At 37.0% G+C, this 26,111-nt stretch overlaps 1 protein-coding gene across 2 annotated transcripts in view; it reads left to right on the forward strand.

The window, feature by feature from the left end:
- The first annotated feature begins 22,056 nt into the window (after positions 1-22,056).
- GABRA4 (gamma-aminobutyric acid type A receptor subunit alpha4) overlaps positions 22,057-26,111 on the forward strand; it is a 68,093-nt gene continuing 64,038 nt past the window's right edge. The window contains exons 1-2 of one of the 2 annotated variants that reach the window (XM_017872655.1): positions 22,057-23,124; positions 23,548-23,666. In XM_017872655.1, coding sequence (XP_017728144.1) covers positions 23,039-23,124; positions 23,548-23,666 — 205 coding nt within the window. In that variant the 5' untranslated portion in view covers positions 22,057-23,038. The remainder of the gene's footprint in view (positions 23,125-23,547; positions 23,667-26,111) is intronic. The other variant, XM_017872656.1, reaches the window with a different exon arrangement.

The following is a 26,111-nucleotide window of genomic DNA, read 5'->3' on the forward strand; positions in this document are numbered from 1 at the left end:
TGACAGAGTGAGACTCCATCTCAAATAAATAAATAAATAAAAATCTACACAGATAGAAATTTTGTCACCTAGAGGATGGTAAAGAACATTTCTGGATTTCATCTTCCTTTTATCCATAAAATTGTTGAGCAATTCTATGATTCACTGAAGTGTCACTATGTCACTTTAGTGATCAAGTCAAATAATTAGGGATTTTCAAAAATTTTTATTATACATTATTGAAAGAGATGGAAAAATCTTAATGACAGAAAAGAGAAAGATAATAGAATTGGCTTTTTTAATCAGTAGTTGAGAATATGACATTTTATAGGGCAAAGCATGAAAGCAGCATTTTCTAAAGAATTTTTGGCTTTTGCAGCCTGGTTCATGTTTGGTTTAAAGCAATATGCTATACCTGGGTAAGAAGGGCACCATCTCCCTCTCTCTAACCTACATTATTTCTATTGTTTTTTCTTCATTGAATCCCTCCCTTATTACCATATACCTGGTGTTTAATTAGCACTGATATACTCCTATTTTCTGTATAAGCCAGAAGCAAGCCTTTCACCTGCTGCATCCTCTATCTGCAGTGCTTCTCTGCCCATCTCATCCTTGTGAGCTTTCAAGGTGTAGTCCTCACTAATACTCCAGCTGCTGTAGCATTTGGTCAAAACCTCTGTGTGAACATTTTTACCATAGTTCTATTGTTAGCTGAATATATTTTTTCTACTAGATTATGACCTCCAGGAAGACAGTCAATAACAGAATATAGCAAAAATCCTGGTATGTTGTAGTATCTCAAAAATATGTTTGAATAAATTAAGAACAAAATGAATAAATAAAAATTTGTAGGGGCTGTATGGATAAACAGAAAAGCTTCTATGTATTATATTGTTGATCACAGATAGTAAACATATAAAACTAGCTTATGCTTGCCTGTTGTTTATATAAAATATTGGTAATCTTTACAAATTAAGGTAAGCAATTATTGGCAATAGTTTCCAATCATTGCTCTGAAATCATTTGGTGTCATTTTTGCATCTCAGTCATGGAAGCCTTTATGCTGAGATCTCACTTCAGTGTAGTTAAAAGTCAGAGGCCACAACATCCCAGAGTCTCATAATTTTGCTTTCTAATGTGGAAGAGTCACTGTTGAAAAAAAAGAAAAAAAGGGGAGTCTTTTTTGCACTAATTCATTGTTATTTAGGCTAATGAATTAAGGATATTACAATGTTGACATATAAAATAGTTTCTCCCTCAAATATAATGAATATTTTCTATTTTTCCTTATCCTTAAATTCTCAGTAATATTCAACACTATTATCAACCTAACCCTCTTTGAAACATACTATATGTTATTCCATACGTTCTCTTAAACCCCTGCCTTTTCTTTTCTGTCTTATTTATAGACCCATCATAATAAATATGGCTACTAGGCTGGACACAGTGGCTCACGCCTGTAATCCCAGCACTTTGGGAGGCCGAGGTGGGCGGATCACGAAGTAAGGAGTTCAAGACCAGCCTGGTCAACATGGTGAAACCCTGTCTCTACCAAAAATTTTTAAAAATTAGCCAGGTGTGGTGGCATGTGCCTGTAATACCAGCTACTTGAGAGGCTGAGGTAGGAGAATCACTTGAATCTGTGAGGCACAGGTTGCAGTGAGCCGAGATTGCACCATTGCACTCCAGCCTGGGTGGCAGGGTGAGACTCCGTCTCAAAAAATAGAAATAAATAAATAAATAAAGCTACTAAATACTATAGTTTCCCAAACTTCATCTTATATCTTTCTATAGCCTTATTCTATATCCTTTTCATAGAATATCTTATCTATATCTTAATTACCAATTATATGGCAAATTTTCTCAAATTTAAACCTGTGATTTTAACTCTTGCTTCAGAATCATATACTTAATTTCTGAATTAATATATCATATTTATTTTCAGTTTGGATATTAAAAAAGGGAGGAAAATCTAAGTCCTTAACCTGTGGGATCTGATGCTATTTCGAGGTAAATAGTGTCAGAGTTAAATTAAATTGTAGGACACCCAGTTGGTATCTTATCCAGAAGTGGAGGATAGATAGGTATGGGAGGCTGATGGGGAAAGGAGGGGAAACTCTATACATTTTGGTGATCAGAAGTATTGTAAAAGTATAAGAGAGGAAAAAAAATTAATTTGCTTTAAAAAATATAAAAGAAGATGTAAATAGTGCTTATCCTATAATACAAACATGACAATAGTGCTAGATTTAGATATTGACAGGTTCTGTATAAAGATGACATATTGCAAATTAATATTGACAAACCCACGGCAAAGAATAGTTAGCTGCAAGTGTTTGTAGAAAGCAAAGTGGAAGATTTTACCTTAGTAGCTCTCAAAATCCATCATGAAACTATGGAAATTGTAAAAGTGCAGAATAGGACATCCACAACCAGTTCCAATAATATATGGATACACGATACATTATAGAGGTAACACTGCAAATGAGAGATTATAAGATTTTTAGTGTTTTTAGAATTGATTATCTATAAGGAAAGATAATAAACCTGGATACCTACTTCGTAGCATATACAAAAATATACTCAAGGTAAAATAAATGAAAATCCTATAAACTTTTATAATTAATATAAATGGGACAAAATTTTATGACATTATTTTAGAGAAAATTCCTTAGACAAGACAGAAACACAAACCATAAAGAAAAGATTCTTAAACTTGACTATTTTCAAATTTAAATCTTCTACGTAGTGCAAACTTCTATTTTGGTGCAACTCCAAATAAAAGTAATAAATTTGTTCTCTTCCTTCTATCATAGTTTCACTCCAAGACACTATTGGAAGTTTAAAACTTGGTATAAAATATTTTGCAAAAGATAATAGCCTATAACAAAAAATAGAATCTAAGATTAACAAACTGCTCCCTAAATAACTAAGGAAAAGACAGCCAAGTCAATAAAAAAAATGAATATGAATGGATATGAATAGAATTCAAAGAAGATAAATCCAAATGACAACTACACACATGAAAATATCTTAAACCTAAATAATGCAAATAAACTGATGAAATAGCATATTTAGCATTAGCAGGTTGGACATTTTAGCACCTGGTTCAAAAACTGATTCTACTCTCCTTTAAACCAAAAAACATCATTTTGTTCATTAAATTGTCTGCACAGACCGGGCACACTGGATCAGTCCTGTAATCCCAGCACTTGGGAGGCTAAGGTGGGTGGATCACTAGAGGTCAGGAGTTGGAGACCAGCCTGGCCAACATGGTGAAACCCTGTCTCTACTAAAAATACGAAAATTAGCCAAGCATGGTGGTGGGCACCCGGCTAATTTCTAAAAATCATTTTAAAACAATAATACAAGTGTTCTTAAGTATGTAGAGAGATGGGAACACAAGTTATTTAGTTACCTTGAAACACCATCAGGCGTATCTGGTAATGCTAAAGATAAGCATAGCCATTCACACACAAAAACACACACAAACCCAGAGAATGCAATTTGTTGATCTAATGGAAAACGTGACTTGTCCAAGAATGTTCACTGAGCTCTAATTTATAGTAGTGAAAAATTAAAAACAAGGTATGTGCCCATCAACAGAAGAATGAATAAATTGTGGTGTACTCATACAATGGAAAACTTTGCAGTGGTTACACAAATGAACTACAACTATATTTTTGTGGCAGAATCTGTTGTGGAATAGCAATATCCATAGGCTTCTTGGCATACTTCCCTTGAGGTTCCAGTGTCTATGTGACATGTTCTGATCAAAGGAATGTGAAAAGAAATGTCATAGGTTGCTTTTTAGCTACGATGGTTAAATATCTCATGTGTTTTCTCTCCTTTTCCTTTCTCTCCCATGTATATAGAAAAAAGGCTAGAAAAAAGGGAATGTAAGATAGTGGAGCAATATAATGAAAGGAGCCAAGATCCCTATGTCACCACTTGGAGATAAGCTACTCAGGAATGCATATGAATAAACAACATTGGACTTTACATGAAGAAGAAATAAACTTTTCATTATTTTGTGTTGTTTTTGTTATAGAGGCTAGGGTTGATTACTGTGACAATGTTTAAACATAGGTAATATCAAAAATACAAATTAATATAAAAAACCTTTGTAGGGAAATGGATGGAGTCGGAGGCCATCATCCTTAGCAAACTAAAGCAGGAAGAGAAAACCAAATACCACATGTCCTCACTTGTAAGTGGAAGCTAAATGATGAGAACACCTGGACACATAGAGGGGAACAACACACACTGTGGCCTATCAGAGGGTGGAGGGTGGGAGGAGGGAGAGGGTCAAGAAAAATAACCAATGTGTACTAGGCTTAATACCTGGGTGATGAAATAATCTGTACAACAAACCCCCATGACACATGTTTACCTGTGTAACAAACCTGCACATGTACTTCCGAACTTAAAAGTTAAAAACATCAATTTTCATGATGATATTATATGAAAATATTTAAAACAAAAAATAATGTTACATGGTATTTATTTTGTATACACATATAAAAAGATATAAGTGTGCATGAAATGAACTACCAAATTCAATATGATGGTTACTTTTAAATGAAGGACAGTGTGGTGAATACTCAGGAAGCTTTAATTGTATATGTAATGTTTTATTAAGTTTTAAATTCTGAATCAATTTTGACAAATGTTAGAATTTACTAGTGCTCAGTGTGGAGTATCTAGATGTTTATTATATCATATTCTACTGTGGGATTTGGAAATATTTTTAAAAATTGGCTTTTAATGATTGGGAAGAATTTTATAGAAGTCTATACAGCATATATAGTTGGTGGGAAGATTTATACTCATTCATCAAACATAAAGTTAGATTTAGGTACAAATCTTAAAACTTGAAAAGGGGAAGTTTTTCCCCTTTATTGAGAAGTACATTTTACTCAGAGAATATGAATAAATGAGCTGCCCTAAGATTGAAACTATATGAAAAATACAAAGTGAACCAAGACTTAATCAAACTCATGTACCCCACCACCATGACTGGAACATACCAGAACAGACATGCATGTCCACAAATGATCTCTTTGGGAGCAGCTTGGGCTCTGAATCTGAGTCTGATATATTTCTGTTTCCCAAATGGTCAAATAAAACCATGTGGCCCCAGTTGGGATGTTACCCTTATCCATTCTTGCACCTAGTTTTTGGCCCTAGGCAAGGCAAGGTAGGCCTTTGGCCCTAGGCCTAGGCAAGGCCCAAGGTAGAAGTCCTCGATTCAGCTCACATCCTTCTTGGTGTCCATTTTTCTCAGTAGTTGCCGCCCAGACAGTTCACAGCTGGGTTTAATACCTACTGCAGCTCCCTCAGTCCTGAGTGGGATCACAGGTCTAGGTTCAGCTCATACCTGTGGCCTTATTTTTGTGGCAACAATGATAAGGTGAGGTCTTGGGCAAAACACTGGCCACCTTCTTCTTCCAGTGTTTCCCATACAGCTGCATTTCCTCTCAATTTTTAGGTACTTTGAACTTTGAACTTCATCTCCCATTGAAACTGCAACTAGTCTAATAGTCTAATGCTTTCACTTTCACTTTGGCTAAAACTTATTCACATCAAGGTGTTAACTCTCTAATGTTTTAACACATGTAAGATTTTTACCACTAGCTGCAAAAGGACTTTCTGTCAGTGGCAATGAGTTAAAAAAAAAAAAAAAGTGTCAGGTTCAAAAATCCAATGTGTGAGTTATTAATAGAACTAACACTTTGTTAGTGCTAACTATGTTCCAGGAACTCTTCAAATAGTTTCAACATGTATTAACACATTTCATCTTTGTTAAAAATCGTATGAAATAGGCACTATCGTTGTCCTCATTTTGCAAGTGACACTGAAACCCAGAGTGGAGAAGCAATGTTCCAAAAGTGAAACAGCTAAGAAGTTCAGGAGTCAGGATGACACAAGGTCAGAGCCAACAATATTCCAGCTTTGGGGAAGAAGATTCAGGAACTTTGCTACATAATAAGAATATATGGTGATGGCATGATAATTTCACAACAATAAAAGTTACTAGGAAATGTGGCAACATTTGAGTTGACCATATTTATTTGCATTGACAAAATACAGTAAGCTCTGCATTACTTACCATATTTCCTTCATTAGTACGCAATGCAATCGCTGTTATGCAATCATTCACAGACTATTAGAGTAGAAGGCAGGAGACCTCTCTAACTACCATTAACTGACTAGCTGTGATCTTTATTTTGTTACTTAACCGCACAGGTTCTCATCTCTTAAGCAATGATGGGGCAGAGACCTGAGCTAAATAATGTAAAAAGTTATTACTGCTCTAATTGTCAGCAAATGGGTCTGGTTAGCTTTACTGGCTATATTTTATTATAGTTTGTGGCTCAGATAACATGATCATCTGACTACATATTAAACACTTTTTTTAAAGAAATACTTTGGTGATTGCAATTCCTGGTGCATTGTTTCATTACTTATTAAAGGAAGGACAAGACAGTGTGTGCCACTCATTAAGAAAGCTTCCTTGAGTATGCACCAAAGAAAGGCTGGCTAAGAATCTGTAGCAAAACAGCCAAATTTATCCAGAGGTGAGCAGAAGCCTGGTTAAAATGTCATCTGTGGTAAGAATTCTTAGTTTATCTGCACAGGCTTGCACAGCTCATCCGAACATCTTGTTTTGTGAACTGTTTGGCAATGTCTTTAAAAAGGAAGCTTTTGAAGTATATACATCCATTAAAAAATACTGAATTTAGATGAAACTTCCAGTTGCTTATCAAATGGTGACCATCATCACATTCTTGGTTTTATTTGTTTCCGTTCCAGGCTGGAGACCACCTGTTGAGTACTACACAAGTCACACTGTGGTCAATATATAATGTTTTTGGCTCACTTCTCCTTATCCAGCAGACAGGCCCTAACACCCCCCAACTTAAATCACCTTAACCAACTAACTTCTCCACTCCTACAATCAAATTCCAGAGCACCTTTAGAGATAATCCACAATTCTATGGATTTTTATTTTAACTATCATATGACTTTGACATCATCTGGCCACCTAGAGACTTCTTGTCAATGGTCATAAGCATGGTTTTTATAATTGTCTTACTAGCTCTCAAGTTCTAATTTTTGCTTCTCAAAAAAATTGAAATTGATGCTGTTCTTAATGTAACCACATTAAACTTAGTAGATAGTGTTGATTATCTGTGTTAATGCATTAATTTTAGGTGTTGTTCTTTAAAATTATATAGATAAGCCTGTAAAGCAAATACATTATAATAGTGGTATTTTTAAAATTTTTAATTATTATGGGTACAAAATAGGTATATATATTTTTGTGGTAAATGTGATGTTTTGATACAAAAACAAATATTTAACTTTTTATAAATACATAATTTATATAAAATTTAATTAATAACTATTTTGAATATATTTATATTTTATTTTATATTTATATACAAAAATATAGGGTGAACAAAATGTAGTATCTGATAGCATGACAGGGTGACTACATTTAATAATGTTGGTATTTTTAGAAGCCCAGTTAGAATGTTGACTGGGTGCAGTGGCTCATGCCTGTTATCCCAGCACTTTCGGAGGCTGAGGTGGGTAGATCACTTGAGGTCAGGAGTTCAAGATCAGCCTGGCCAACATGGTGAAATCTTGTCTCNTTTATATTTTATTTTATATTTATATACAAAATATAGGGTGAACAAAATGTAGTATCTGATAGCATGACAGGGTGACTACATTTAATAATGTTGGTATTTTAGAAGCCCAGTTAGAATGTTGACTGGGTGCAGTGGCTCATGCCTGTTATCCCAGCACTTTCGGAGGCTGAGGTGGGTAGATCACTTGAGGTCAGGAGTTCAAGATCAGCCTGGCCAACATGGTGAAATCTTGTCTCCACTAAAAATACAAAAAAATTTAGCTGGGTGTGGTGGCGGGAACCTGTAATCCCAGCTACTTGGGAGGCTGAGGCAGGAGAATCACTTGAACCTGGAAGGCAGAGGTTACAGTGAGCCAAGATCACGCCACAGCACACCAACCTGGGCAATAGAGTGAGACTCCATCTCGAGAAAAAAAAAAAAAAAAAAGGTAAAATATTTTATTTTTTCCTCAAATGATAGTCAATATTAAAAGTTTTACAGTTGGCATTCCTTATATTCTAACACAAACTTTCTACTGTCTTCTATTATTTATTTGTATAACCTCATCTAGCCCATGCCTTATTTACCACTTATCATTTCAAATGTATATTTCAGGTACAGAGCACTGTTCTGAGTTTAAGTGACTGTAGTGCATCTTTGGTTGTCCCACAATGATCATCTCTAGTTTTCTGCCCTCCAACTTCCTGTGTTCTGTATTTAATGAATGACAACACTCAAGCATGTAACCAAGACAAACATCTGGGAGTCATTTCTTATTAACAAGTGCCAACAATGCCCATCTTGCCACCTAAATATTTCTCTAATCTTTCCTCTTATTTCCATCTCCACTGCCACTATTCCAGTTCAAGCAACCACACTCATCTATAATAGTGTAAGGGCAAATTGGCCGGCCTGTCCCTATACTTCACTCCAAAACATTATTTACCTAATCTCACAATCCTTCCTCCCCAGCATCTCACCTGCAACCAGAATGACTATTTAAAAATACAAACTTGATTATATCAGTTCCAAGGTATACATCCTTTAATGGTACTCAATGCTGTTAGAATACAAATGTCTTAGTAAGGCTTACATCTCCTTGTTATCCGTCTCCCCTATCCAGCCTCTTGCCCCAACTTTTCTTCATTCTCTAGAAAGATTATCTGGTCACCTATTGCTATTGACTTCAAGATTAATTTCACAATGGTCAAAGAACATTCTTGGTATGATTTCTATTCCCTGACATTCTTTATTTGGCATGCTTTAAAAGCCTGCATGTGGTCAACTTGAGAAAACGTTACATGTCATTTGAAAAGAATATATATACTCTGCAGTTATTAGGTGCAGCATTCTCTCTATGTCAGTGAAGTCCAGTTTGTTAACAGTGCTGTTAAAATCATCTATGCCTTTATTACATTTTTCATCTGTTTGTTCCTTTAGTTACTGAGAAAGGTATGTTAAAACATCCCACTATAATTAGAGATCTTATTTTTGTCAATGCGTTCTTTAGTTTTTTAAGCTATTAATTGAGGTTCAGATAAATTCAGAATTATTAGATCGTTCTGATGGGTTTACCTCTTTATCACTTTGAAGTATCTCTCTTTAACAATACATTTTTCAGTAAAGCATCCTTTGCTGGATATTAATATAATGACAAATGATGTGTACTTCACCTTAAAATTTTCTGTCTTTACATTTAAAGTTTAGGTATTTTCTTTTCTTTTTCTTTTTTTTACCCAAACAGGGTCTCACTCTGTCACTCAGACACGGCACCCTGCAGCCTCGGCCTCCTAGGCTCAAGCCACCCTCTGACCTCAGCTTCCTGATTAGGTGGGACAACAAGTACATGGCATTCCTTATATTCTAACACAAACTTTCTACTGGCTAATTTTTTGCAGGCTTTGCTATGTTGCCCAGGCTGGTCTCAAATTCCTGAGTTCAAGCAATCCACTTGCCTCAGGCTCCCAAAGTGTTGGAATCCCAGGCTTGAGCCACCATCCCCAGCCTAAAGTTTATCTCTTTAAAGTACACTTGAGATTGGTTTTGTTATTCAGTGTGGCAATCTTTATCTTTAATTTCAGCATTTACTTTTATATATAATGCAATTATTGAAATATTTGGTCTATCATCTTACTATATTTTCTATTTATCCCACTTAATCCCACTTGTTCCTGTTAGGGTTCTGATAATGCAATTATTGAAATATTTGGTCTATCATCTTACTATATTTTCTATTTATCCCACTTAATCCCACTTGTTCCTGTTAGGGTTCACACATAGCAAAACTTTGTGTTACAAGAAAAGCCAAATACGTTGAAAATAACATGTTAGTTACAGAATCTTATGTTAAACCTAAATATAATGATTTTTGATTCTTGGACTCTATAATTCCCCACTTGAAAAACAGTTTTTTTAATAGCTACACGTCTTATCATAATTCAAGTCACTATAATAAAAAGCAAGTGGAGCAATTTGATTTGGGAATAATTTTGTATTCATGATATAAGATATAGATGTAATAGATGTACCTGACCTGTAAAAGAAAATAGTTCCATCTTATATTATTAAAGGAAAATTTTAAATACATTTTTAATTTTTTGGTACTGCAAACTCTGCAGGAATATGCACTCTGTGTTATACGTATTATATATGTATAGTATTATTTTATTACAATAAGTATCTTTCCCAAGAGCCCAATTCTTTCAGCATAACATAATGAAGGGTCTGTCTGTGAGAGGTTGGTAGCCTTATGAAATTTTTGAAAGATGAACCCAATCTAAAATCAAAATCTGTGGTCATAATTCAATATATCAGGGACAGAGAAAACACATTTTCGTCATAATTCTGTCATAAATAATCTAACGAAGGGATTCCATTCTCAAAGAATGTCAAAATGAGTCAGAAAATTGTATCTTATTTTATCAAGCAAGATAAAACAAAAGAAATTATTACTTCTTTATTAGAAAATGTGAAAAAAACAGAATAACAAGAGCATCTTCAAATCAGATACTTCCAAGTTTTAAGTAAATTAAAATATAAGTACAAGAACAAATTAAAAAAGGGAGGAAAGAAGACATTTGTATTCATAAGACAAAGGGTAAAATGCTGAAAGTTTGGCTGCAAATAAGGCAGAGTAGAGGACAAATTAAATAAAGGCACAATTTTGCTAAGCCCCATATGTTAAAAGTTGACTCTTTAAGAGTTAGGTAAAGAAATTTGGTAACCATTGCAGAAACAGTGGTTCCTAATTTTAGAGAACTTGCAAAGGGAGACGTAAAGTTCTCTGTGATTGACAAAAGGACATTTTTAGTCCTTGAATCTTCAGGAGGCTTAAAAAAAGCTGACTATAAGTTAAGAGGGACTGTCGATAGCCTTTACTTTATGACTGAAATGTTTGCACTGCTTTACTACTTTCTCTTTTAGTATCAAATAGATCCTTATTAGATACTGTGCTCAAACCACAAGTTTGCTGCCTTTTCAGCATACACTGACATTTAAAATCTCACTGGATTTTTTCATTTGTTTGTTTGTTTTCTGAGACGGAGTCTCGCTCTGTCTCCCAGGCTGGAGTGCAGTGGCGCCATCTCGGCTCACTGCAAGCTCCGCTTCCCGGGTTCTCGCCATTCTCTTGCCTCAGCCTCCCAAGTAGCTGGGACTACAGGCGCCTGCCACTACGCCCGGCTAATATTTTTTGTATTTTCAGTAGAGACAGGGTTTCACCGTGTTAGCCAGGATGGTCTCGATCTCCTGACCTCGTGATCCACCGGCCTCAGCCTCCCAAAGTGCTGGGATTACAGACATGAGCCACCACACCTGGCCCCACCAAGAACCATTTTTAAAAATCACTTCAGGAAGGTTTCTGCATCCGAGACATTAACCCTAGGAGTCACAAAGACAGGTGTGTCTGGCCTCCCCCTAGGCCCACTCTTGGCTTAGGCTCTGTCTCCCTCTAGGTGATTGCATTTGCCTGCTCCTTAGCCTCTCAGAATTCAGTTCCTATACATGTCTTAGCAACAATTACAAACCACTGCATGCCATTGACCTTCAAGGAAACACAAAACTATTTAAATTATAAGTATTAAACTTCAAATACCAAACATATTGTTTTTCCTAGAAGTATAATTTTAAAGGTGGAAAACTAGATGATATGGCATCAAAAGTATTTGAACATATTCGCAGAATAAAACTGATTCTGGATTATAAACTACGTATCTTAACAGACTCGAAGAGACTGTGTCATTTGTTTTTTGTTTGTTTGTCTGTCTGTTTGTTTTTTAAATCAAGTGTTTGGCCTCACCCATAGGTGGAAGAGACAGTCAAAAAGCAAGGTGTGTTTTGAGCACCTCAAACTCTTCCCTTTCAGCCCTAAAGTATATCCCTTAATAGCCAAAGACATCAGAAATTATACCAGGGAATCTATTCTTTTTGTTTTTCCCCAAAAGTATTAATATTATTATGCATTCCATGCCTGTATTAAAATATCTCATGTACCCCATAAACAAATACACCTACCATGTACCCATAAAAACTAAAAATAGGGCAACCCACTCGGGTCCTCTTCCACGCTGTAGAAGCTTAGTTCTGTTGCACTTCACAATAAATCTTGCTGCTGCTAAAAACAACAACAAAAAAAAGAAAAAAATCTAAAAATAAAAGATATTAATAATGATGCCCCATTGCTCATTGTGCCTATAATCTTGACATAAGTGTCTTGTCATTTTTTAGAATCAATGCCTAGAATTGTAACCACTGGGAAAAGTTAAAGAACTTTAAGAAAGTTTTAAATACATTATTGTAGGCCAGGCATGGTGGCTCACGCCTGTAATCCCAGCACTTTGAGAGGCCAAGGCGGGCAGATCACGAGGTCAGGAGATTGAGACCAGCCTGGCCAACATGGTGAAACTCTGTCTCTACTAAAATACAAAAATTTAGACAGGCGTGGTGGCACGTGCCTGTAGTCCCAGCTACTCGGGAGGCTGAGGCAGGAGAATCACTTGAACCCAGGATGTGGAGGTTGCATGAGCCGAGATCACACCACTACACTCCAGCCTGGTGACAGAGCAACACTCCATATAAAAACCAAAACCAAAAACAAAACAAAAACACAAAACAAACAAACAAAAAAAACAAAGAATGTTTTAAATATATTATTGCAATGCCGCATAGCATAATTAATGATTTCCTAACTTGCCTGTAAATATGTGTGGGCTGACATGGATCAAGGATAGGATTCAGTTCCTGAAAGGGCATTGCATTTTAGGTTCAAAGCCCAATTTCCTAGACCTAAGGTTCCCCTTAAGGGAAGTCAGAGATTAAATCAACAGAATAAATGCCTCACTGGAGGGAGAGTCAGAAGACTGGGATTTCCATCCTGATTCTGGTAGTTAGCAATTATAGAAACTTAGGAAAATCATGTCGTCTCTCTGAGCCTCATTCCCATACTTAAAAGAATGTAGCAGAACTAGATGATTTCTCTGGTTCTGTTTTGACTTTGCAATTCTGTGATGGAAGTGGGAAACTTGAATGTCAATATGGATATTTACTTTCTCCAAAACCTAAATTTGTCCCTTGTCTCAGTGTCTGTCAAGTCTGAAATGTGAGAGGTTTCTTTTGGCTTAAAATATTGTTATTTATTTCCTAAATAACAATGAACTCCCTCCTGGATCCATTCCTTACATAAGCATATTAAATGCTTAGAGCTTGGGTCTTACAAGAATAAATAAAACAGCATCCCCATCCTCGAGAAACTCAGTCAGTCATGAAAAGAAACCATTAGGCAAATGGTCCACAGAAGTGCAACAGTCTGTAGAGACAGATAACAAAACCCTTACCTGGGAGGACATAGATTTCATAAGTGAGGTGAACTTAATCTAAATTTTAAAGATACGTGTTTTCCAGGTAGATAAAATAGAAAAGGGTATTTCTGAGGCAAGTGACATGTGAAGATACATGGAAGACTGAAAGCTTTAGTAGATTCAGACAATTTGCTGCATAGAATTTATCACTAAAATAAAGTTTTTTTTTTATTATAAAGCAAATAGGAGTGATTTGGAAGTCTTATGCTATTCATAAATCAAACATTCAACTTTTGGTCACTGTAAACTGTTTCCAATAAATAACTTTTTGTGGTGTACTTTTCTATGGTAAAGTCCCTAATCCTTCTCTGATATTTACCCTCATGCATTCTCAATATTAATACTATTGAGGTTCTCCTTCTATTCCTATGACAATCAGTCCCTTGAACGCTCTCTTAAAATTATGGTTAATGCCACTCCATGCAGTAGCCACCAGATGGTAATGAAGAGCAGTCTGGCTTCCTAGTCTTTTGAGGACCAAATATTTCACCACCGTATCATGTTGAGGCTTCACAGATTTGCCTGGAAAGTAAAAGTTTAATTCCAAACATTGTGTTGGTTTGATGGCAGGCTAGTATACATCTATAATACTTTAATAATTTAGTTTGCGTGTGTCTGATTTGTGTTATAGTTTCTGTACTGGGGACTTAAAGATACAGAAAATATCACATACATTTCTGCCATTGTGCTTTACTTTAAAGGTGATTCTTATTTAAACATTTGAAAGACAAAAATATTTGTGTCTAGAATGATTAGTGGAAATACATGCATTTTTTAGGTTTAATTTATGTTATCTTCTGATTATAAATTATATTTAAAAGAGGAATCGCCTTCATATCACCTTGTAAAAAGAAAGATAAAATAAGCCAACATCAATGCAAATATATGCAATTTTTTTTTTTTTTTTTTTTTTTTTTTTGTTTTTTTTTCTTTTTTTTTTTTTTTTTTTTTTTTTTTTTTTAAATTGCATAAAACTATACAGTACCATTCTGGCATCTTTGTTTCTTTTTCGGCCTTATTAAACTTGCCAAAATTTGCTCACTCAGTGTACTTTTTTCCACAAAGCCTTCGTAAGTGCTAAAGTTGTTATTTTTGCCAAAAGGCTTAGGCCCTATTTTTTAAAAAGAGTTTTAAGCTGTTTTACTGAATGATTGCATGGTATGTAAGTTTTTTTTCTAGTATTTGCTTGTCTCCAAAATTTCTATAGTGCAGAATGCCATTGTTTGATTGAAAAGTCAAAAGAACAAAATTCAAATATAATGATTAATTTAGAATCCAAGTAACAGTTCACGAAAGTTTAACATTTATAATGGTTCACATACCATGAGTTATTAACTGTGTCATAGAAAACTGTCCATCCTAAGAGTAATTAAAACAATAAGTTGTTGTAAGATAAGATTCAGAGTTCTGTAACAATTTCGTATCACTTTTTGAAACAATAATGGCATTTGAAAGGTGAGAAAAATTTTAACATTGAATTGACACACGAAATTTTACTAAAACCCAAAACATTTAATAAACATTTAATCTTATATCTCCATACAACTGTATTAGTTAGGGTTTTCTAGATAAATTGAATCAATAGAGTATAGATAATTCTATCTGTAGAAATTTTAAGGAATTGACTCACACAATTACAGGGGTTGTTAAACCCAAAATCTGCCGGGAAGTCTGGCAGACAGGAGACCCAGGGAATATCTAATGTTGCAGTTCAATTCTGAAGTCCATCTGCTGGCAGAGTTCCCTCTTCTGGGAGGTCAGTCTTTGTCTATTAAGGTCTTCAACAGATTGGATGAGGCTCGCCCAAATTATGGAGGGTGATCTGTTTTACTGAAAGTCTACTGATTAAAATCTTTATTTCATCTAAGAAATACATTCATAGAAATATTGAAAATAATATCTGACCGGGTGCAGTGGCTCACGCCTGTAATCCCATCACTTTAGGAGGCCGAGGTGGGCGGATCACGAGGTCAGTAGATCGAGACCATACTGGCTAACACGGTGAAACGCTGTCTCTACTGAAAATACAAAAAATTAGCTTGGCATAGTGGCAGGTGCCTGTAGTCCCAGCTACTTGGGAGGCTGAGGCAGAAGAATGGCGTGAACCCAGAAGGCAGAGCTTGCAGTGAGCCAAGATCATGCCACTGTACCCCAGCCTGGGCAACAGAGCGAGACTCCCTCTCTAAATAAATAAATAAATAAATAAATGAAATGAAAATAATATCTTACCAAACATCCGGGTACTGTGATCTAGGCAAATTAACACAAAGTTAGCCATCACACCATTCTTATAAAATGCTACTCAATTAGTTTTATGAAATATTTCAGGCATATGAAAAATACATATAATAGTCTTCTAAGATGGCCATCAAATGAATCATATCTCTCAGTATTTACATCTTTGTGTATCCCCTCTGCATGAATCTGGTTTGACAATGTTACCTGCTCTGACCAATAGTATAATGCTCTGTGACCTTCAAGGTTTGGTGATAAGAAGTCTTCAGCTTCAGCCTAACTTGAAATGTTTACTTTGGGAAATCCAGCCGGCATATAAAAAGTCTTACTACCCCAAGACCATCATGTTATGTGGAAATCCAAACTGGCTAAGTAAGACAGAGAGAAAGCGGGGACGTGGGGGCGGGGTCGGGGAGAGAGCGAGATCTCCAGCCAATTCCCCCTCTCTACCTGAGGCACCAGTCATGTGAAGCAATAAGCTATCTTCAATGCCCAGCTCAGTCAAACCTTCAAAGTATGCCAGCCCCAGCCACTATCTAAGTGCAATGGGATGAAGGACCTCCAGAGAAAACCACGAGCCTAATCAAACTATGTGCACTGTGAGAGAGTATCATAAATTGTTTCAAGCTAGAAAGTTTTATAGAGCTTTGCTCCACAAGAGAAGATGAATACGAAAGAAAAGTAAAATAGTGAACACCTAAGTCCTGACCACCAGATTTAGCAAATCTTAACGTTTTGCCATATTTGCTTTGGATATTTTTAATGAGATAAAGCTCTACATAAACGGTTGAAATAGTCAATGTTGCTCTTCCTGATTTCATTCCTCTTTCTGCCACAGATAGCCATTATCTTGAATTTGTTATTTATTTTTTCATGCAAATGTGTTCATTTGGCTACATATATACCCACAACTGAATAATTTTTTTTATGTTTTACATTTTATATGAGTATTTGGCTGCAGATATTATCATTATTGAGAGAAAGAGGTTTGCTCCCTGATGCACTAGAAGCTAATACTATGTCATTGAGTTTTTGAGAAAAGAAAAGGTTTTTATTGCAATTTGACTAACAAGGTGACATGAGTCCAGCTCAAATCTGTCTCCCTGTGCTGGCTTTAAAGTAGTAATTTTATTACAAAAAGTTTAGGGGGTGTATTCTGGAATTAGTAGGAGATTGGTGGAAGGAAAGAGGAGGTCTGGAAAGTCCTTGGGCATGCACAGGTATCTCTTCATGCCTCCTCATGGGTCCCATGTGCAAATTTGGGAGGAGTTAGTATAAAACATGCAATGAAAATTCAGCCTGTGATGTCAGCATGTCTGTTCTCTGTAAAATCTAGTTTAACAGCCATATTGGCGTTAACCCATTTTAGCTAGTTTTGTTACAAGCAGAGGGAGTTTTAGCACTGTTTCTTTTTTATCCGTTATCTTGTAAACTAAACAATTTCTGTCAGTCATTGGTGCCTTCAACTCTTTGGAGAATGGTTTCTTTATTTTGCCTCTTGCTTACTTTGTATACATTTACTCCTGATATATTTATATTGAAACATATATCTTATTTCCTTATTTTAATTGTGGTCTAGTTCTCTCTTTACACCACAATATAATGTATCCACTTCCCTGTTAAATGACATTTAATTTGTTTCTAAGTTTCCACTATTACAAACAACATAACATATTTTAGATGTCTCCTCATGAACATGTTTGAGAGTTTCTTGGAGATATAAAATTTAAATTAGATGGTTTGGTCACATGGTATGAATATGTTAAAACTTAAACATATTGGCAAACTGCTTTCCAAAGTGGTTCTATTAGTCCCTTATCAGTCTTGAAACAAGACATGACATTGTATTCATTATAAAATAGGCACTTGGCAGCAAATTTAACAATGTTTAAATGGCCATCAAATGAATCATACTTCCAGTATTTACATCTTTGTGTATCCCCTCTAAATGAATGATATGGATTAATCTGGGGCACTATTGGTAATGCATAAATTATCCTTGCAAACCATTACTATTACATGCTGAAAATAAATCTATTTCTTAACAATAGTATCATCTTTTTCAGAAACTTTAAAAATACACACATACCACACATATACCTAACATAATTAAAGGAATGTTTCTTGTAATAATTAGTACTCTGTACTAATTACACACAATCTCACACACACAATTATGGCTCTTTGGAGTAGTACTTCTAAACTTATTCTGAGAGCTTATTTCAGAATTCAAGGTCTGATGAGTAAAATAGTGCTTCACACATTATTAGGCATTTTCAATTGAGCCCAAAAGTAGTTATCAAATGTATTACTTGGACTGTATTCCCTTAAACGGTCTTCTTTCCACTTATTTTAAAACTTCAGACTTTCAAATAAAACAAAAGCTAATATTGAATAACTAATATTTCTGAATGTATTTCAAATTAATGTGAGATCTTAGAGACTATTAAGTGTTGATATATTGTCTTAATGTCCAACTTGATCTCAGAAAATTATAAAAGTAATTAATAATCTAAAATACATACTATAATAGGTGACTTTCCAAATTTCATGTGTAGAGTTTATTCAGATAAAAATATTGTCAAAATTTTATTTCTTTCAAACAATTGCACTGAAATAACTAAATCTGCATTAACTATATGGCAAAAAAAATTCTTATTTGGACAACAGTATTAACTGGCATTATGAAAAGTTTACTCAAATACAATATGTTAAATTCTCCCAGATTAGGAAACCCTTGACACTGTTGGTGGGAATGTAAACTGGTACAGCCATTGTGGAAACGGTATGGAGGTTCCTCAAAAAACTAAACATAGCACTATTATATGACCTAGCAATCCCTCTTCTGAACATACACCCAAAGGAAATAAAATCAGCATCTTGTAGAGATATCTGAGCTCTAATGTTTATTGCAGCATTATTCATAATAGTCAAGATATGGATACAACCTATGTGTCCATCAGTGAATGAATGAATAAAGAAACTGTTATATGTATACGTGTATGTGTGCATATATATGTGTGTGTATGTATGCGTGTGTGTACATATATATAGACACACACATATATATTCAGCTTTACAAAAGAAGGGATACTGCCATTTGCAACAACATAGATGAACCTGGTGGACATATAGTAAGTGAAATAGACCAGACACAGAAAGCACAGAAAAATACATATGAAATGATCTCACTTATTTGTGGAATCTATAAATAGTCAAATACGTAGAAACTGAGAGTAGAATGGTAGTTTCCAAAAGAGGGTAGTGGGGGGAATTTAGGAGATACAGCTTGAAGTATATAAAGTTATAGTTCTGTATAAGAAAGTTATCATTATTATATATTTATAATATTTAATTATAATTATAATATAATATAATATGTTATGTATAATAAGATCAGCATGAGGCCACAGTTAATAATGTTTCATTGTGCACTGAAGAGTAATTTGCTAAGAGAGTAGATTTTAGGTACTCGAACCTCACACACAAAAAGGTAACTATGTAAGGTGGTGGATATGTTAATTTGACTGTAAAATTCATTTTGTTATATATGTATATCAAAACATCTTGTTGTATACCTCGAATACATACAATAAGAAATGAATGAAGATAAAAATTCTATAACTAGACAATGATAATAGGCTGATATACAGGTAATATTTCAGTGGAAACACTGTTTTAATACACATAAGAAAAGGCATTAACTAAAAGAGTATCAAATCAATTCTTCTCACCTATGCAAAATACAAGGGACAGAGAAATACATTAACATAAAATTGTCAACAGCTTCTAAATTCTTGGAACAGAAACATTTCAAACTGGGCCTATATCTACAAGTCTTCAGAATTTAAAGCAGTAATTCACATCAGGACCCTCCTCAAATGGTTACAGTTGTTTCAATATTTAACAGAAAGAATTAATGAAAAAAAAAAAAAAAAACAGGAACAGGTTGAACCCTTTCAGACTATTTACTTTATTACTGCTCAAATATTTTGCGTACCAAGCTCGTTGGACATACGATAAATTGACAATAAATGGGACCGGGTACCCACAAGAGACTTAAGATCTACATGACAGTCTATAGAAACTGGCAATGGGGAAGCTTATAAAATGTGATAGAGATTTTTATCACACATTAACTACAAATATTCATTCACTTGTTTGGTTGAATGTTCTATTATTTGAGTTGTCTTTTATATTAAAATGTTGATCCATGACCTATAAGAACTTGATGAGAGATAAACAGTCTCACAGGAAAATGCACATATTTACATAAACACAAGATTTTGTGTTCATTTTCAGGGCATTTCATAGGCACTGTGGACTTTAAAGGGTCCATCCTAAGACGTTAGCAGTTGGGCTATCTGTATTATTTGCATCTTATTATATTCGAAGTAAACCCATTTGTTAAATCAATAAAATGTGACTGGCTTAATATGATGATATTTGGGGGTAGTGTACTTGGGCCCAATTCAAATTCTACTAAACCTAGTAATCAGAGGCTTATATCAACTTAAAGAAAAAAAAAGTATAGGTATGATTTAACACCTTCATATTTCTGCACAGCTACATAGATAATAATAATTCACTCACAATCCTGGGCTATCACAAATAGGAGTTTACATGGGAAACAATAGCATATTTATATTTGTAAGTTAAGGTAAATTATAACATTTCAGAATGTTCGATTTCTAACAACGACAACAAAAAAAAACCCTCACGTTAACAAGCAATTTTTTTAAAAAGATTTCAGGCAGTGAAATTCAACATATATCTTCTTGAAGTAATATAACAGTAGCATGAATGAAAGACTGTGAAATAAAATGAAATGAGATATAAATGTCTTTAGTATTATCTTCAGCTGAACTTGAATACTATAACCCAGTTAATAAAATACAACTGGAAGTAGCTACTCTGAGAGAACGTTCTTTTAATTTGAGTATAATAGTTTTACAGATTTTAAATTTGAATTTTAAAGATATGATATGTAACTTTTTTCCTCAAAGCCATTATTTTGGGTTGTTAATTTTTTGATACGTGTATTTTTAAAATGAAAATTACAAGGAAGTGTGGTAGAAAATACTAATTTAGGTTTCAGAAAGTATAGGAAAAGGCTTGCAAATATAAGGTAGTGGCTTACATCTGTCATCACAGCACTTTGGGAGACAGAGGCAGGAGGATCGCTTGAGGCCAGGAGTTTGAGCACAGTCTGGTGACATCACATAGCCCCCACATGTCTACAAAAATATAAAAATATATTAACCGGGCATGGTGACACATACCTGTAGTTCCAACTACTTAGAAGGCTGAGGTAGAAGGATTCCTTGAGCCCAAGAGATAGAGGCTGCAGTCAGCTATGATGGTACCACTGCTCTCCAACCTGGGCAACAGAGCTAAACTCTCTTTTTAAAAAGGTAGGAAAGTTTTAAGATTAGAGAAATAATATAATATGTGGAGAATCTGTGGAGACCAATGCTTTCATGGCATATTTGGAGGATACACTAGTACTTCAATTATTTTTCCCAAAAGAGAGAGCTTGAACGTCATCCAAATTTATGAGATAGATCTGGGAACAAGCAATTCATTGCTTTGTTTAATAGTTCATTCAATAAATATTTATTGACATTCTATGTGCCATGCACTGTAACAACAGGTAAAATAAACACAGATGAGTGAAAATTACCTAGCCCAGGCCTTCAGAGAGACCACAGTCTATGAGAAAAGAGTGATAGAGATGGAATTAGGATGAAGTTAACAAATTCCATGGAGACAGCAGTACAGAATGCAGAGAAGGTAGCTACTGCGCACGATGGGCACTTTTGACTTTCCCTTAGAAAGAAAACTTGAATCCAGACGTTTAAAAAAACCAAAACCCCTGTCTAATACAATGCGTTCCCTCTTCATACCTGTCCACTAGTCATCCCAATTTGAACAAATGATCAGAGTTCCGACTAGAACCTAATTGGTGTTTGGTTCCAGGAGATGGGAATTACTTAGCTCATTGATCCATCATATGAAAATTTCCACATGCATCATTACTAATTTAAAAGACGCTTTTCCCCCTTGAAGCCAATAATTAATGTTTTCCAAAGATCTACTGGGAATGCTTATCTTTGCTCAGTAAAACACTAAAGATATAGAGCTTAGTGTTCCCTTTCATGTCACAAGGGAACTAAGATTTGTCCCCCTCCATTTTAGTTTATGTATCCTTTCTCTCCATACACCACCTTCTCTCTCTCTCTCTCTCTCTCTCTCTCTCTCTCTCTCTCTGTCACACACACACACACATTTTCTCTTTTTCCCCGCCTCTCTCTCTCTCCAGCCATCCTTGCCCCCTACCTAAAGAGGTCAACCTCTGGAAGTAAGTCAACTCCATTCTGAAAAAGAAGAGTGTCGCAAGAAGTGAAAGTGATTTTGACCAGAGATCGCTTGTCTCCACTTCTCCCCTCCTCTCCAGAAAAGGATGGAGCAGCAAAGCGGAGGGTGTGCGCGTGTCTGGTGGAGGCGGGTAAAGAAACGGGGTGTCTTTAAAGCAATAGCTTAGCAAATACTGGGACTAGAGTGCGGCTCGAGTCCACTTCCCAACAATTTGGCGAGAGTCCGCCGGGTGAGTTGTAACCCCTGTTAGCAGGAATAATCTTTTTGCTTTCATTGCCCTCCCTACCGCCCCCCATAACACCTGAAGGGGAGGGTCTCAAAGGTCTTTTGAGCCCGGACTTGATACCCTCTCCTCACCACCGCTACCACCCCACGCCCAGCAGTCCCCATCACCCGCCCTTTCTCCACCTCCAACCTTGACTCTGGGTACAAACAGGTCCTCGCACAACCTGACGAGAGAGGAGCTTCATTGGTTACATCCAAATCCCAGCGGAAGGGAGGGGCCCAGGAAGGAGGAGGCCGAGCACTGCTGTGGGCGGGAAGCCCACCTGGGGTCGGGGGCTGCGGAGCCGGAGGAGGGGCGAGAGACCTGGGTCCTCATCCGCGGAGTTACGGTCGGAACAAACTTGCCGAGTCTTGCAGCGCAAGCGCGCGGATGCTAACCCCAGAACCTTCAGCGCGCGGGCACGAAAGGGTGTGGAGCGGTATACATAGCTCTACATACACATTGAGCGCTGAGCGAGAAAGGAGGGGGCGAGGAAGGCAGGTTCCGCCTCCCCTGGCCCCGTGCACACACACGCCCACCGCGGCTCGGGCTGGCTGAGCGCGGGCGAGTGTGAGCGCGAGTGTGCGCACGCCGCGGGAGCCTCTCTGCCCTCTCCTCGCACCCTGCTCAGGGCATCTGAAGAGCCTGGAAACGTGAACAGGCTTGAAGTATGGCATGTTGCAAAGATGGTTTCTGCCAAGAAGGTACCCGCGATCGCTCTGTCCGCCGGGGTCAGTTTCGCCCTCCTGCGCTTCCTGTGCCTGGCGGTTTGGTGAGTTCTCTGGGGTGCGGGGAGGTGGGCAAGGGAAAGTGAAGAAATGGCCAGCTCCCGGACCCCTTTGGCCACTCACTCCTCCCTGGGTGTACTAGATCTCCCTGGGTGTACATTTCAGCTGTAAGAGCAGGGGCCGAAGCCAGGCTTTTCTGTGACCGCATAGATGCGGAGAGCACGAAGGGCGCAGGATGCAAGAGGCATGTGGGCACTGGGGGTCTTGTGGCGGGGCGCGCTTTTCCTCACCATTTCTGTCTTCTGCATCTCAACCCCCAGGCTCGTCTCCTTTAGTTTGGGGCAAGCGACTCTTTCCCTAGAAAACAAACCTGTTTGCACCTGTTCTCTGATGGATTCTTAAAATAATCTCCTCCGCCCCGTTTTTTTTTTTTTTTTTTTTTTTTTTTTTTTTTCTTTTGCTTGCAGTTTAAACGAATCCCCAGGACAGAACCAAAAGGAGGAGAAATTGTGCACAGAAAATTTCACCCGCATCCTGGACAGTTTGCTCGATGGTTATGACAACAGGCTGCGTCCTGGATTTGGGGGTATGAACGATTTCAAACGCGCAAGTGTGTCCTGTCTGTCCCTCTCTTGGTCTTCCTCTCTGTCTGTCTGTGGGAATATCATTAGGTATGCCTCACGTGCAAAAATAAATCTCTCTCTCTTTCTATCTCTCCTCTCTTGGTGAGTCCTATGACAAGAAGACCGCCTCCACCCGTACTTTCCCATCTCCCTGCCCCCTCAGAAGCTTTGCCTCTCCCCCACACTAATTACCTCCTGGGACCTGACTGCTGGTTGGGGGAGGTTGGAGAGGAAGAGTCAAAAATGGGAACTCTGGGCTCAGCTGCCTGGCCGCTATTCACTGAGAATAGTTTCCCTGAACCTGGCCACTTAGCTCAGAGCAGGTTGCACTTGAGGCAGCTGAACCGAAGTCCCTCGTCCTCCCACGTGTCCATGCCTATGCCAAAACCTTGGCCAGTGTTCTACCTAGGACATAAATCTGGGGCATGAAGCTGCCTGCTCTGCTAGAGAACCCATTCCTTTCCTTTTCTCTTCTACATCAGGATGCTCTTTTTTCCTTTTCTTTTTCGGTGATGTGTCATTTGCTTTCCTCCTAAGACTTTAAAGTTAGACATGTTTCAGCTTGCTTTCTTCAACAAAATAGGTATAAAGGACTTAACAGAGGTACATCCATTAACAGCACTGTTGCTCTTTTTCATATTCATATTTCCTTTGCATATATAATGAAAATCTATGTGGCAAGCTTTGTGCTAGGTACTAGGTCCACAGAAATTTTAAGATACACTTCTTAACCTCAAATAGCTTCTCAGTCCAGTTCAACGAGGACAAATGACCTGCTAGGGTACCATTCATAGGTTTGGCCCAGGTCCTTTGATCTCAAAGTACCTGTTCTTTACAGTACACTGCATTAATTACCCTTCAGCAACTGAGTTGAACAGGACAGAGATTCTGTCTTAAAGGAGCTTACATTCAAGTGGTAACAATAATAACAACCAGTAATATTGTATTTATTTAATTAAATGTTCACATAAGCCAGGCATTTTGTAGGCATTACTACTCTGTTTAATCCTCACAGCAACCCTTTGAAAGCCATTACTATCCCCACTTTACAGATGAGGAAATTGAGGCGTAGAAAGTTAAGTAACTAGTCCAAGTTCCAAGTGGGAGGGGAAGGATGTAAACCCAGAGCAGGCTGTATATTTAAAAAACAAAGCTGTGCAGATGGGGATGGTATCAGATACTGTGTGATGAGTATCATCTAATATTAGAAGCATGGAGCAACTTTATATCTCCTATTGAGGGTGTGTAGGAGATGAGATGTTGGGAGAATGGAGAAAGCAAGAATGGGGAGCAGGACAGCCTGTGATGTGAAGCAGGAGTATGGCCTGAGGCTAGAAAGAGTTGGTGGAGAGAAAATAAAGTTGGATAGAGTAGAGTTGGGTGCTTCTTTGGTGTCTAGTCTCATTTAACAGATGGGGACACTAAGGTCTAGAAAGGGAAAGTGATGTATATAAGGGCACGTAGTACATCGATGATAGGATGAGATCAGGTCTTCTGGATTCCAAACCATTATTTTCTTGGATTTTATGAGAAGGTTATGGGAAGCCATTGAGGGTATTGACTCAGCATTTGTATATTTCTTTTTTTTCTTTGAGATAGAGTCTCCCTCTGTCACCCAGGCTGGAGTACAGTGGCTTGATCTTGGCTCACTGCAACCTCTGGCTCCCAGGTTCAAGTGATTCTCCTGACTTAGCCCCCCAAGTAGCTGGGATTACAGGTGCGAACCACCACACCTGGCTAATTTTTTTAAATATACTTTTTGGTAGGGATGGGGTTTCACCATGTTGGCCAGGCTGGTCTTGAACTCCTGACCTCAAGTGATCCACCCTCCTCAGTCTCTTGAGTGCTGGGATTACAGGCATGAGCCACGCTGGGCCAGCATTTGTATGTTGACAGCGATAAGGATAGAAGAGAAGAATGAAAGTTTCTCCTGCTTCTTTTCACATTGCCCCTCCAGGGATAAGCTGCCTGCACTGCATTTGCCTTCATGAAAATCTGAAAAGGGGTGAATCATTTGTCAATGCATGATCTTCCATAAGTGACTGGGAAATTACCATTTTAGATCAAAAATAGTGTTGTGGAGCATGGTTCAGATGATGTGATACCATTTAAGGCAATATTATATCAATAAAAGAGGATTTATCTGCCCATAAACGTTTTAAACTTGACATTTCAAGTGAAGAAAAAAAATAAGAAAAGTATCAGTCCTATGTAGTTTACATATTCATTCAGAAAATTGATATACCAGAACATAAATCAAGGTGAAAAGTTAGAACTGAAACTATACTGTTTGATTATAAATGTTGAAAATTAAAATAATACCTGCCCAGCTGGCTATAATGCAAACTATAATTCAAAAGGAAGAAGGGATCCATTGTAGATAGATCCTTCTTACCATCTGCTCTCTC

Source organism: Rhinopithecus bieti, unplaced genomic scaffold (genome assembly GCF_001698545.2).
Source record: "Rhinopithecus bieti isolate Rb0 unplaced genomic scaffold, ASM169854v2 scaffold_7167, whole genome shotgun sequence".
Lineage (NCBI taxonomy): Eukaryota > Metazoa > Chordata > Mammalia > Primates > Cercopithecidae > Rhinopithecus > Rhinopithecus bieti.